Here is a 12,151-nt window from a genome sequence, read left to right on the forward strand (position 1 = left end):
CGTGGCCTCGGATTTAGAGGTGCTGATTCTCATCCCGGCCGCTTCACATGCGGCTGGAACCGATCCAGTGAGAGCTGGAGGGCGTGGCCTGATGAAGCCAACAGGATCACGTCGTCTGCAAAAAGCAGCGACCCAATCCTGAGGTCACCAAACCGAACCCCCTTTAATGCCCTGGCTGCACCTAGAAATTCTGTCCATAAAGGTTCTGAACAGAATCGGTGACAAAGGGCAGCCCTGACGGAGTCCAACCCGCACTGGAAATAGGTCCGACTTATTGCCAGCAACGCGGACCAAGCTCTGGCACCGGTCATATAGGGAGCGGACACCCCGTATCAGGGGGTCCGACACCCCGTACTCCCGGAGCACCCCCCACAGGACTCCCCGAGGGACACGGTCGAATGCCTTCTCCAAATCCACAAAACACATGTGGACTGGTTGGGCAAACTCCCATGCACCCTCAAGGACCCTGCCGAGGGTGTAGAGCTGGTCCACAGTTCCACGGCCAGGACGGAAACCACATTGCTCCTCCTGAATCCGAGGTTCTACTATCCGGCGGACCCTCCTCTCCAGTACCCCTGAATAGATCTTACTGGGGAGGCTGAGGAGTGTGATCATTATAGTTGGAACACACCCTCCGGTCCCCCTTCTTATAAAGAGGGACCACCACCCCGGTCTGCCAATCCAGAGGCACTGCCCCCGATGTCCATGCGATGTTGCAGAGTCGTGTCAACCATGACAGCCCTACAACATCCAGAGCCTTAAGGGACTCTGGGTGGATCTCATCCACCACTGGGGCCTTGCCACCGAGGAGATTTTTTGACTACCATGGCAACCTCAGCCACACTGGTGCCACTGGGGAGAGGCGCCGGGCAGGGGTTGCAATACTTATTACTCCCCAGCTCGGTGCCTGTATATTGGAGTTTTCCACCATAAACGAGAGGATAGCCTCCCGGCACCTTCGGGTGGGCGGATGGATCCTGGCTGTTGTTTGTGCCTATGGTCCGAACAGAAGTTCAGAGTATCCACCATTTTGGAGTCCTTGGAGGGGGTCCTGGAGATTGCTCCTTCTTGGATTCCCTCGTCCTATTGGGGTACACCCCCTCCACGACCTGGTGGGGCGTGATTGAGAGGAATGGCCCCACTGATCAGAACCCGAGTGGTGTTTTGTTATTGGACTTCTGTGCTCGTCACAGACTGTCCAAACACCATGTTCAAGCATAAGGGTGTCCACATGTGCACTTGGCACCAGGACGCCCTAGGCCGCAGTTCTATGATCGACCTTGTAGTCGTATCGCCGGACTTGCGGCCTCATGTCTTGGACAGTCGGGCGAAGAGAGGGGCGGAGCTGTCAACCGATCACCACCTGGTGGTGAGTCAACACTGACGGTGGGGGAGGATGCCGGACAGACCCGGCAGGCCCAAACGTATTGTGAGGGTCTGTTGGGAACGTCTGGCAGAATCTCTTGTCAGAAGGAGTCTTAGCCCCCACCTCCGGGAGAGCTTCGACCATGTCCCGGGGGACATTGAGTCCGAGTGGACCATGTTCCGTGCCTCCATTGTCGAGGCGGCTGGTCGGTGCTGTGGCCGTAAGGTGGTCGGTGCCCCTCGTGGGGGCAATACCCGAACCTCTTGGTGGACTCTGGTGGTGAGGGATGCCGTCAAGCTGAAGGAGGAGTCCTATCAGGCCTTTTTGGCCTGTGGGACTCCGGAGGCAGCAGACAGGTACCGACAGACCAAGCAGCGTGCAGCTACCGCGGTTGCTGAGGCAAGAATCCAGGTGTGGGCGGAGTTGGGTGAAAAAAAGCAGAAAAGAAAAAAAACAACGTCTTTTTAACCCTTTCAACATATTCCTTTCCTCTTTCCAGAGCCATGTCCTCCCGACTCAGACTATATAGACTGTGGTCCAGCTTGTATCCCCACCTGTATGGAACCTTCCACCAACTGCACTGGATCATGTATCAGTGGTTGCTTCTGCAAACCAGGGTTTGTCTTCAAAGGATGGCGCTGTGTGCCACTGGACAGATGTGGGTGTTTGGATGAGCACAATAATTATTATGAGGTCAGATGTCTTCTTTATTATCTCCATGTAAACCCAAACATCCACAAAAAACTGGGACACTAAGCAGAAAAGAAATGAGATCATTTTCAAAACCCTAAAAGCACACAGCAGCACAATGATGACCGATCAATGGTTGAAAGTGAAGCGAAGTGGAGTTGGACCTCGAAAGCTGAAGTCCATTATCAGCTAAGGATAGAAAGCGTTCCACGTTAAAATGACAGCAGTTGTTCTCTGCAGTTCCCAAACTCTTGCCACAGAGGGAAGCATGACCCTTTCCTGACTTTAGAAGGCAGCAAATTATAATTAGGAGGTTACAATTCCCCAAAGGTTTTTATGTTTCTGTCTCAACATTGCAATAGTCACTCTTTGCTTTTTTAAATGAATTGCAGGGTTTACATATCATGGCAACTGTTTTCATTTAAGTATAAGAGCGTCCAATCCTTTTGGGGGGGAATGGAGATGTTCCTACATTACTGCCTGACAGAAATGACTAGGACCAGAGTCCTGGTCGCATTCGGGACACTGACGACGACGTCCTGTGTTTCAGCCTGGGGAGATTGTATTTGGTCACGGCTGTTCAACGATGTGCCGCTGTGCCGGGAACTACACTTTGGAATGTGTTGATAACTCCTGTGAGCCCTTTGAAGAGTGTCGAGACGTCAATGGTGTCTCAGGCTGCTATCTTAAAGGTAACACTGTCTTGCTCATTTTTAAGGCCCGGTGGTCGAGGCAGCTCCAAACGTTCTGCGACGTCGTGGAAAGAGTAGAAATGTTTCATTTTGCTTCAACAGTCTTCATTTCATTCCAAGTGCTGCTGCGGGGCAATGTTGTAAAGACGACTGGCCGAAGCAGGGCTCTCCTCGTCTTTAACTAGCGAGACACACTGTGTGGAACTCATTGATGCAGTTTATCATGGATGTCCCTGCAGATTCATCCACATGCATAGCAACTAGTGACCCCCACTACACCAGCTTTGACAAACGCAGCTACAGCTTCATGGGCAACTGCAGCTATTTGATGTCATCAGCCTGCAATGCAACAACGCTGCCCTACTTTGAGGTTCATGCAGACAATGAACACCGCTATAACGCGGAGAGCATCTCCTACGTGAAGGCTGCACATGTTCATGTGCAGGCGGTGATGGTATCCATTCTGAGAGGTGGCACTGTGCAGGTAAGAAACGAGATGATGATGATGGGACGAGTTGAACATGCTTGTAGCTTGGTGGCTGTCGGTCAAACGTTCTGCAGGGACAGATTTGAAACACATTGCTGCCTCCCCCATTAGGTGAACGGGACCAAGGTAAACCTGCCACTGACTCCAGCCCCCGGAGTCTCAGTGTTCAAGTCAGGACGGTTCTACACTGTGGCCGCCCAATTTGGTTTGACTGTTCGCTACGATGGAAACCATTTCATGGACATCAAAGTGACCAGAGAGTGAGTGAGGACTGCTGTGCTCCTGGGAGACTGTCTCTATATCTCTAGATCTATGTAGATATATAACGACAGCTTGGTGCTGGCTTCATTGGCCTTATTGTTGTAGTAGTACTAGTACTACTACAAAAGCATCCGAGTGTCTGCTGCAAGAGTTCTATGGGATGATTTAGAGCAACACTTCAACTGTTGAACTGATCGTTGAAATGTCGTGTTCAGATTGTTCCCAGCTGTGCTTTACTGAAAATATCTCTGTGGAGTAACTGAAACGACTTTGTTCAGTAAATGTTCTCAGGGTAACTCTGGTGGTTATTCCATGTACACTGTCTTTCTTAGCTACCAGAACAAGCTGTGTGGGCTGTGTGGAGACTACAATGGAGACACCGACAACGACTTCCGTAAACCAGATGGATCACTTGCCAGCAATGCCAAGGACTTTGGACAAAGCTGGAACACTGACGCTGGGTTAGTAGCAGATGTTGCTTCCTGCACACGCCCACATGTTACACGCTACACAAAACGAGCTTACATTCCAGGAGTGTATTCCCAGGAATGTGGAGAGGTGATTAGTTGATTTTTAGGAGGATATGGATCACGTACATTTTGGAATGTACTTGAAATATTATAATCTGGATTAAAGGTGAATTCTATGAAGCTCTGTCGGTGGCTGGAGAAGTTATTATCCCCCAACTACGATCAATAACCAAAAGTTGTCTGTGGTGGCAGGTGTAACTACAACCCCAACACCACCATCCCTGTGTGCCACGAGGAAGAACTGTATGAGAGCTCCGGATACTGTGGCATGCTGCTGGATCCATCAGGTCCGTTTGCCGTGTGCCACCCCAGAGTCAACCCCAACGTAAGGCAGCACACACACATTTACACACAGTCGCTGTTTCCATGGCACCTTTGCAGTCGGCTTGAGCCACAGCCTGTGTCCTTCTCTGAGTCTGCTTCTGTTGAAACGTTGACTTTCACTCACTTTTCTGAAGCAACAAATGTGAAAAAGAGGAGCCCAAAGTTTCGTTAGTGTTTCTGATGAAGATGGAATGAATATTGTAACTGACCAAATGAAATGTGTCTTTTCAGAGTTACTTCAGAGATTGTGTCTTTGATTTGTGTGCGCTGGACGGAGCCCAGCCTATACTGTGTGAAGCCGTTGAAGCCTACGTGAATGAGTGCCAGGACCGAGGGGTCAACATTGGACCCTGGAGAAATGAAACATTTTGTCGTGAGTGTCTATGAAAGGAAGGAAGGCACTGAGAACGGGCCTAAAGCAATTTCAGAGAGCTGAAGGGAATGAAATGATCCCCCCCCCAGTGGTTTGACGAGGTCCTGGAAGTCACGGAATTCAGCGATGCTTATCGATGCAACATGTTCTTCCAACTAGACGTTCATTTCACGCTGCTTTTGAAGCAGCTGCACCTGAAGAACTGAACTTCTGTTGAACGGCTGCATTTCCACTGAGTTCAGATTTAGATTTCTACGCTTGAATGACAATCTTGTATTTTCTATAGTTACAAAAGTTATACTTAAACAAGATTTATTGAAGTCAGATTGATAATCTGGAGTGAGATTATCGCTTCCCTACTCATGACTAAATTCTCTGTCCCATCCACTTCTAGCTATAACCTGCCCCCCAAACAGCCACTACAGTCCCTGTGCAGACCCCTGCCAGGAGACTTGTACTGGGACACCGCCCTCCTGCAGTGGACCTTGCTCAGAGGCCTGTGTGTGTGACCCCGGCTATGTCCTGAGTGCTGGGAAATGTGTCCAGAGCCATTCTTGCGGCTGCCAACACAAAGGCCAGTATTTTGAGGTACGGTGAAGTTGGTCTGATGGGCTATCATTTGGTGCTGCAATCATTCAGTCACACCCGGCGCTACACGCCCCCTCTGTCAAGGACGCGGAACAGATGGGTTTAATCCAGAAAAGAGGTTCGGTGCACAGAAAACAGGCCACGCTGGCAAAGGGACCCAAATCGTAAGGCAAAAGGCGAGGTCAAAAAGCAGGCAAAGGTTCAGGAAAGAGACCATGGCTACGGCGTGAGAAAAAGGCTGGACCGTAACTGTGAGCTTCAACAAACTGGCCGAGGACTGAAGACAGAGGGAGGGAGAAGAAGGCAGGGTGACGAAGGGAATGAGGAGCAGGTGTGACAACGAGAGGGAAGGAGGTCAGACACCGAAGACAGGAAATGATGCAACACGTAACGGCGGGGCGTGGAAGCATCAAATCATACAAGGAACAAGCACCAACATGACCCCCCCAGACACCCTGCTATAAGACATGCTGGGAAAGGCACCCAGCTGTTCCCCAACACAGCACGACACCTCGTTCACTGAACCCCGCCTCCTTATTCAAGCTACATTCGTGTTTCTTCTTTGAATGTGTGTGTCAGCCTGGAGAGGAGTTCTACGTGGAAAACTGTAGCATCAGGTGTAGGTGTGACGCTCCCTTTATCACCTGCGCTGCCTCCGACTGTCCCCCATCACACGAATGTAAAGTCCAGGACGGGGAGCTGGGATGCTACCCCACTGGTGAGTTTACACCCACTGCATTGCAGCCATTCCTGAACTGGACATTTATTACTGACAGAAACAAGATCAGGATCACAGGCACTCCTCTGCAGGAGTTTGACAGGAAGTGATGTCATACATTGTTCACACCTGAAATGATTTTCATTCATTCTCATCAGGGATACCTTTTCCTTTTTCACTGTGCAGTTAGTTCCATTGAAACGTTGAAATAACCACGACTTTGACAGAAGGGCAGTCAGAATATGTAGCGTCTCTCAGGACAACCCAAACATTCTGCCATCATCTTTGTGACGAAATGTATGTTCAACGGGGATTTGAACCTGTGACCTTCTTGGCCCAGGTTTGGGTTCGGGTAGATCGGTACTTCCTGCATGATGGTAGCAGATCAGATGATGATGAATATATTTATTAGATAGAATGTTAGATTACAAGTACAATAGTATATATTACAGTACAAGTACAGTAAACAGTAGCGTGTATTACAGTACAAGTACAGTCAAACATCCTGTCTAAGAGGAGCATTTCTAAAAAGCCCTTGCGGTCTTGTTTCCGTTGAAAGTCCTTCGTACATAAATCATCGACAATTAACAATACAAATAAAACTAATATTAAATTACTCCATTGATGCAAAATAACAATAAATTAAAAAGACACTTAATATGTACAACGTAGGTGGACAAAAAAGGGGGGGGGGGGGGGGGTTGATCCGGAGAGAGTCGTGATGACTATCTCCGTTTCTGTCCCCCTGAAAGGTGTATTTTTAGGGCCGTTTTGAAGGAGGCCAAAGAGGTGCATGTTTTGAGGGCAGGAGTCAAACAGTTCCACCCTTGGGGGGCAGTATTGTAGAAAGATGATTTACCCATGTTAGTCCTATAGGAGGGGGTAATCAGGTTGTTGTTTGAGCTCCCTCTAGTGTTGTGGCTGTGGGTGTCACTAAATCTGTGGAGGTGTTTATTCAGGTATGCAGGGATTGAGGGGACTGAGGGCAGAGCTGCATTGACTATTTTAAATGCCAATCCCATTTTGAGTTGTTTAACCCTGTCTTCTACCCTGAGCCATTTTAGGCTAGCAAAATGTCCAGGAAGAAGGTGGGTCATGGGCCCCAGATTGAGGAGTAGCCCAATCAGTTTGTTTTGGGAGGTTTGGAGCCTGGTTTTCAGGGACATTTTGATGTTGAAATACCAGGAGGTGCTAGCATAGTCAAAAAATCAGAGGTGTATTTGACAAAGTCTGTGGCTTTCTGAAGACAGCGGGAGTTTTATAGTTCTTCCAGTGTGGGGAGAGGGCAGCCAATTCCATTCTGGGCTGTACTAATGACCTCTTGGAGTGACTTCCTCTGGGCCACCGTGCAGCTGGTGTACCACACACACACACACACACACTCTCTGCAGAACAGCTGTAGACTGATTCCAGCAGTCTCTGTCTCGTGCTATTCTTCCTGAGCACCCAGGAAGTGTAGTCTCTGCTGGGCCTTCTTTATTAGCACAGAGGTGTTCACACTCCAGGTCAAGCCTCCTCCATGTTTACTCCCAGGAAGCGGAAGTCCGCCACCCTCTCCACCTCCTCCCTGCTGGCACACAATGGTGGAGTCCATTTAGTTTCTGCTGAAATCAATGTTTATTTCCTTTGCTGTGTTGAGCAGAAGATTATTACCACTGCCCCATCTGGTCAGCTACTTCACCCCAGCCCTGTATGCAGATTCATCCCTCCCAGAGATGTCAGCAAATGTCACTAGTGTGTTACTGTGATGTGTGCAGTCGTAGGTGTATGTGGTGTAGAGCAGGGGGCTTAGCACACAGCCTTGTGGGGTTCCCGTACCGAGGCTGGTGGCCGCAGATGTGTGCTTTTATGGCCAGGGGGATTATGGTGGAGGACTTCAGGCATGGTGGGACAAAGGACTGGGATAGGTTGCAGGTCCTTGTGAAGATTCCAACCAGCTGGTCTGCACAGTCCTTTAGCACTCGTCCCGGGACCCCGTTGGGTCCAGTGGACGCCCATGGGTTCACAGCCTGCAGTGTGCACCTCGCATCATGTTCCGTCAACGTGAGGCGTAAACTCTAAACTGCTTTTGACCGTGTAGTGGAGTGGAGGTGCTTCAGGGTGGTTCACCTCCAAGTGGGCAAACAAGCTATTCAGATGTTCTGCCAGTGAGTCACCGCCGTTAGCAACTCTGGGGTTGGTCCTGTAGTTGGTCAGGTGCTGGACTCCCTGCTGTACCTGGTTGCTGTTGTTGCTCTCCAGGTGGACCTTGATCCTCCTCCTGCAGTCAGACTTGGCCTCTCTGATGCTTCTCTTCAGAACTCTGTCCTCTCACCTGAAAGCGGTGTTTCTGACTCTTAACAGCTGCTGGACCTTCTGGGTCAACCAGGGCTTGTGGTTTGGGTCACTTCTTCATCTCCTCTATTTCCTTCACCAACACGCCCACTGAGGTCTGCTCCAATCAGAACTCTCTCTCTGCTAGGATGCTCTGAAGCACTTCATCTAAGTCAGTCCAGAACTTCTCCTTCTCCTCTAACTCACCTCCTACCTGTGGAGCGTAAGAACTTCTCCTTCTCCTCTAGAACACTCTGCACCAACTCCTCCTTCAAGATAACTCCTCCTCCATTCCTCTTTCCTCTCCTCTGTTATAAACAACTTGAATCCTGCTCCTCAGCTTCTAGCCTTGCTTTCTTTCCTCCTGGTCTCCTGGACACACATCCACCTTCCTCCTCCTCATCATCATGTCCACCAGCTCTCTAGCTTTTCCCGTCATCGTCCCAACATTCAGAGTCTCTACTCTCAGTCCTGAACTCTTCCATTCCCTCTTCTCTCGGTGCTGATGCACTCGTCTTCCTCGTCTCCTTCGTCTCTGTCTTTGACCCACAGTAATCCAGTGTCCAGAAGTGTCCCGTGGGTTAACAACGCTGCTAGCGGTCATTGTTAACCCGGGCCTCGTCTGATCTGGTATGACTTTCTTATTCAAGTTGATTTGGAATTGAACAAATTTGTCAAATCTTTACTCCGGATGCCGTTCCTGACGCATCTCTCTGCATTTATCTGGGCTTGGGACCGGCTCAAGGGAGAAACCGGCAATGCTACGTTAGCTCCAGCTAGCCGCACCACGAGGCTGCATTGTGTGACTAATAACAAAGGAATATCTTGTGTTATCTTATCTGTGGTGTTGTTCAAGCTGCTTGTCCCCCTGTCTCAGGCTCTCAGGACTGCGTGGTGTCTGGTGATCCTCACTACAACACGTTTGACAAGAAGTTCTACAGCTACATGGGATCATGTACCTACACACTAGCCAGAAGCTGCAAGAACAACACAGGTAGGAACACGTTTCATTCTTTCTTCTTCCTGACTTTGGTTCCACTGCACCGGAACAGATTTCCAGTGTTTTGGAATTCCTGTCAAGCACAGTTTTCTGCTCAAAAGGTATTTGTAGCAAGGAGAGGTATAAAGTAAGCCTGAAAATGAATCTATTGAACCACAGTGATGTTAAAATGTGTGGTGGTGATGTGGCTCCTGTCCAGGTCCTTGGTTCTCAGTGGAGGGAAAGAATGAAAACAGAGGATTGTCACATGTGTCCTACCTGAGAAAACTCTATGTGACTGTGGATGGGAACACTGTGACCCTGATGAAGGCCAGGAAGACACTGGTCAGTATGGGAAAGACTGGAACCAGTCCGCTCACACAGGTTCCATGCTTTCATCTCATTCTCATTCCTTGACTTTTATCTCCTGTAAAGTCGTAATTCTAGAAATCTATCCCCACTCCCCCCTCCCCTAATTCATTCCTGTTCCCATCTACTTGATCTGGATCAAACTGGTTTTCTCTGTCAGCACACAATGCCTGTCGGAAGAGTTGTAGGATGTGTCTGGGGCAAGGGAAGGAGGGAAATCCCTGCTGAGGGAAGGATGGCTGGATGGATCTTAATCTCTGTACCTGAACGCTCTTTTTACCTGGGCTCCTTGTTTACCTGTACCTCCCTGTCTTCTCTCTTGCAGGTGAATGGATTGCAGGTGTCCCTCCCTCACTCCCCCTCTCCTCTCCTCTCTCTCAGTCTTGCTGGTCAGTATGTCATCCTGCGGACGTCCTTTGGACTCCAAGTGCGCTGGGATGGAAATCATTATGCCCAGATCTCAGTACCGAGGTTGGTATCGAGGTTTGAGGTCTTGTTGCGTCACCCGATCACTGTCTGAATTGAATAATTGAATACCAAAGAGGTATATGATGTGAAAAATCCAGGTTCAGGTGAAGTTCAAAGGTCATGAAGAAAGGCTATCAATACATCCTCCCGTCATGTGTATTACGTTGGTTCTTCCTCTGATGATGCCCTGGCTAAGAAGAGCAGAGAAGACAAGCCGTTTCTGCATGCTCCTCTTTGCTTGTGGAATGACATTGAGGAGCTGAACAGGATTGTTTCAATTCTCCTCAGGACATTCCTCTACTTCTCTTAATCCAATATGCTCTCTGTCTTTGTCCCTTCAGCTCTTATTCCAACCAGACGTGTGGCCTTTGCGGTGACTATGATGGAAACCCAGACAATGACTTCACCAAACCAGATGGGACTCTGATAGGAAACGTCAATGACTTTGGGAACAGCTGGCAGACGGAGGAGGATGAGGATGCGTCGTGAGTTTACCTCGTCTCCTACAAACATATGATTGAGATACAAGCTACACCTGTTATACTGGTACTTAATACACACAGTGCACACGGACCAGATGGAGCACATATGATTCTTAGTCAAAGCATGTCGTTTTATGAAGACGTCTGACTGCTGTGCTCAGAATGAAGGTAGCTGTTTTCTGCTCTGGATGTATGCAGTGAGTGTGTATACCTGTCTGTCTGAATTCTTCCCGATTGTTTAAGAGGAATGAAAACATGGAATATGACCTGTGGTCACCCTGCTTGTTTTGGTCAGGTGTACCCCAGGGACCACACCTGACCCAGACTGTGACCCCACACTGGAGGCAGAGGTGGTGAAACCGGACAAATGTGGCAAGATAAAAGACCCCACCGGACCCTTCAGGTATAGAAAGAGACTTTTCTTTTCCCAGTTTGATCAGCTTACAGAGAATTCTACTGCGTCCTGACGTAGAACCAGAACCGCTTGTTAAAGTACAATGTGCAATCACAAACAATCTAGCTTTTTACATTTTATTTGACTCATGCATGAATGTGTATGATAATGATGCTACATTAACAATGCTACACAAGACATGTCCTATAATGTTGTCTGTAGTAAATAACATGAGGCAGTATTTAAATAAAATGAAGTTTGAGTATATTAAAAGGGTAAAACAATAACAATAGATCAATGTGGATAATATGGTATAATGACCATCTAAGTTGGGGCAGCCACCAATAAGCGTTTGTGTGTCTTCCAGGGACTGTATCAGTCTCGTGGAGCCCTCTCCATACTTCCAGAGCTGTGTGTATGACATGTGCCAGTACAACGGCACACAGCATGTACTGTGTGACCAGCTCCAGGCCTACACTGATGTCTGCCAGAGTGCAGGAGCCAAAGTCCACCAGTGGAGGACGCCAGACTTTTGCCGTGAGTACTCTAGCAGGACAATCGGTCTGCCATTTTCATCTCTGCTTCTGTTTGGCCCACAGGACGTCCTTATTGCATAAAGCATTTCCTTCAGGGCTTCTTTGGGAACACGACCATTTCTGAAGTTGGTCTCTCTGTCTGGGGATCGGGTCGCAGAGGCAGGATTCAATTCAATTCAATTCAATTCAATTCAATTCAATTCAGTTTTATTTATGTAGCGCCAGATCACAACATAAAGTCATCTCAAGGCACTTTACAGGATTAGCAGGGAAAGACCTGCAGGGAAACACAGAACCCAACTTGACCCACAAAAGCAACGGAGGCAAGGAAAAACTTCCCTTTAACGGGCAGAAACCTTGGACAGAACCTAGGCTCATGGTGGACGGCCATCTGTCTGACCGGCTGGGTAGAGAGAGAGAGAGAGAGAGAGAGAGAGAGAGAGAGAGAGAATGGCAGGTCGGAGACGAGTCAAAAACAAGAAGATGGATAGGAAGTGATAGCGAGACAGAGCAGGAGCAGACAAAAATAAGATGCTAATGCTAGCGATATAATGCTATAAATGCTAATGCTAGCGATGTGG

The 12,151-nt window shown here is 48.7% G+C and overlaps 1 protein-coding gene across 1 annotated transcript in view; it reads left to right on the forward strand.

Annotated features, from left to right (window-relative positions):
• The window catches only part of zanl (zonadhesin, like), a 123,384-nt gene that overhangs the window by 8,405 nt on the left and 102,828 nt on the right, over positions 1-12,151 (forward strand). The window contains exons 10-23 of the mRNA XM_068756186.1: positions 1,194-1,369; positions 1,499-1,693; positions 2,607-2,748; positions 2,988-3,232; positions 3,347-3,495; positions 3,829-3,957; positions 4,219-4,351; positions 4,582-4,723; positions 9,220-9,336; positions 9,542-9,666; positions 10,016-10,161; positions 10,500-10,643; positions 10,936-11,043; positions 11,402-11,571. Of these exons, the coding sequence (XP_068612287.1) occupies positions 1,194-1,369; positions 1,499-1,693; positions 2,607-2,748; positions 2,988-3,232; positions 3,347-3,495; positions 3,829-3,957; positions 4,219-4,351; positions 4,582-4,723; positions 9,220-9,336; positions 9,542-9,666; positions 10,016-10,161; positions 10,500-10,643; positions 10,936-11,043; positions 11,402-11,571 (2,121 nt within the window). The remainder of the gene's footprint in view (positions 1-1,193; positions 1,370-1,498; positions 1,694-2,606; positions 2,749-2,987; positions 3,233-3,346; positions 3,496-3,828; positions 3,958-4,218; positions 4,352-4,581; positions 4,724-9,219; positions 9,337-9,541; positions 9,667-10,015; positions 10,162-10,499; positions 10,644-10,935; positions 11,044-11,401; positions 11,572-12,151) is intronic.

The sequence above is a fragment of the Brachionichthys hirsutus genome, chromosome 23 (genome assembly GCF_040956055.1).
Source record: "Brachionichthys hirsutus isolate HB-005 chromosome 23, CSIRO-AGI_Bhir_v1, whole genome shotgun sequence".
Taxonomy (NCBI): domain Eukaryota; kingdom Metazoa; phylum Chordata; class Actinopteri; order Lophiiformes; family Brachionichthyidae; genus Brachionichthys; species Brachionichthys hirsutus.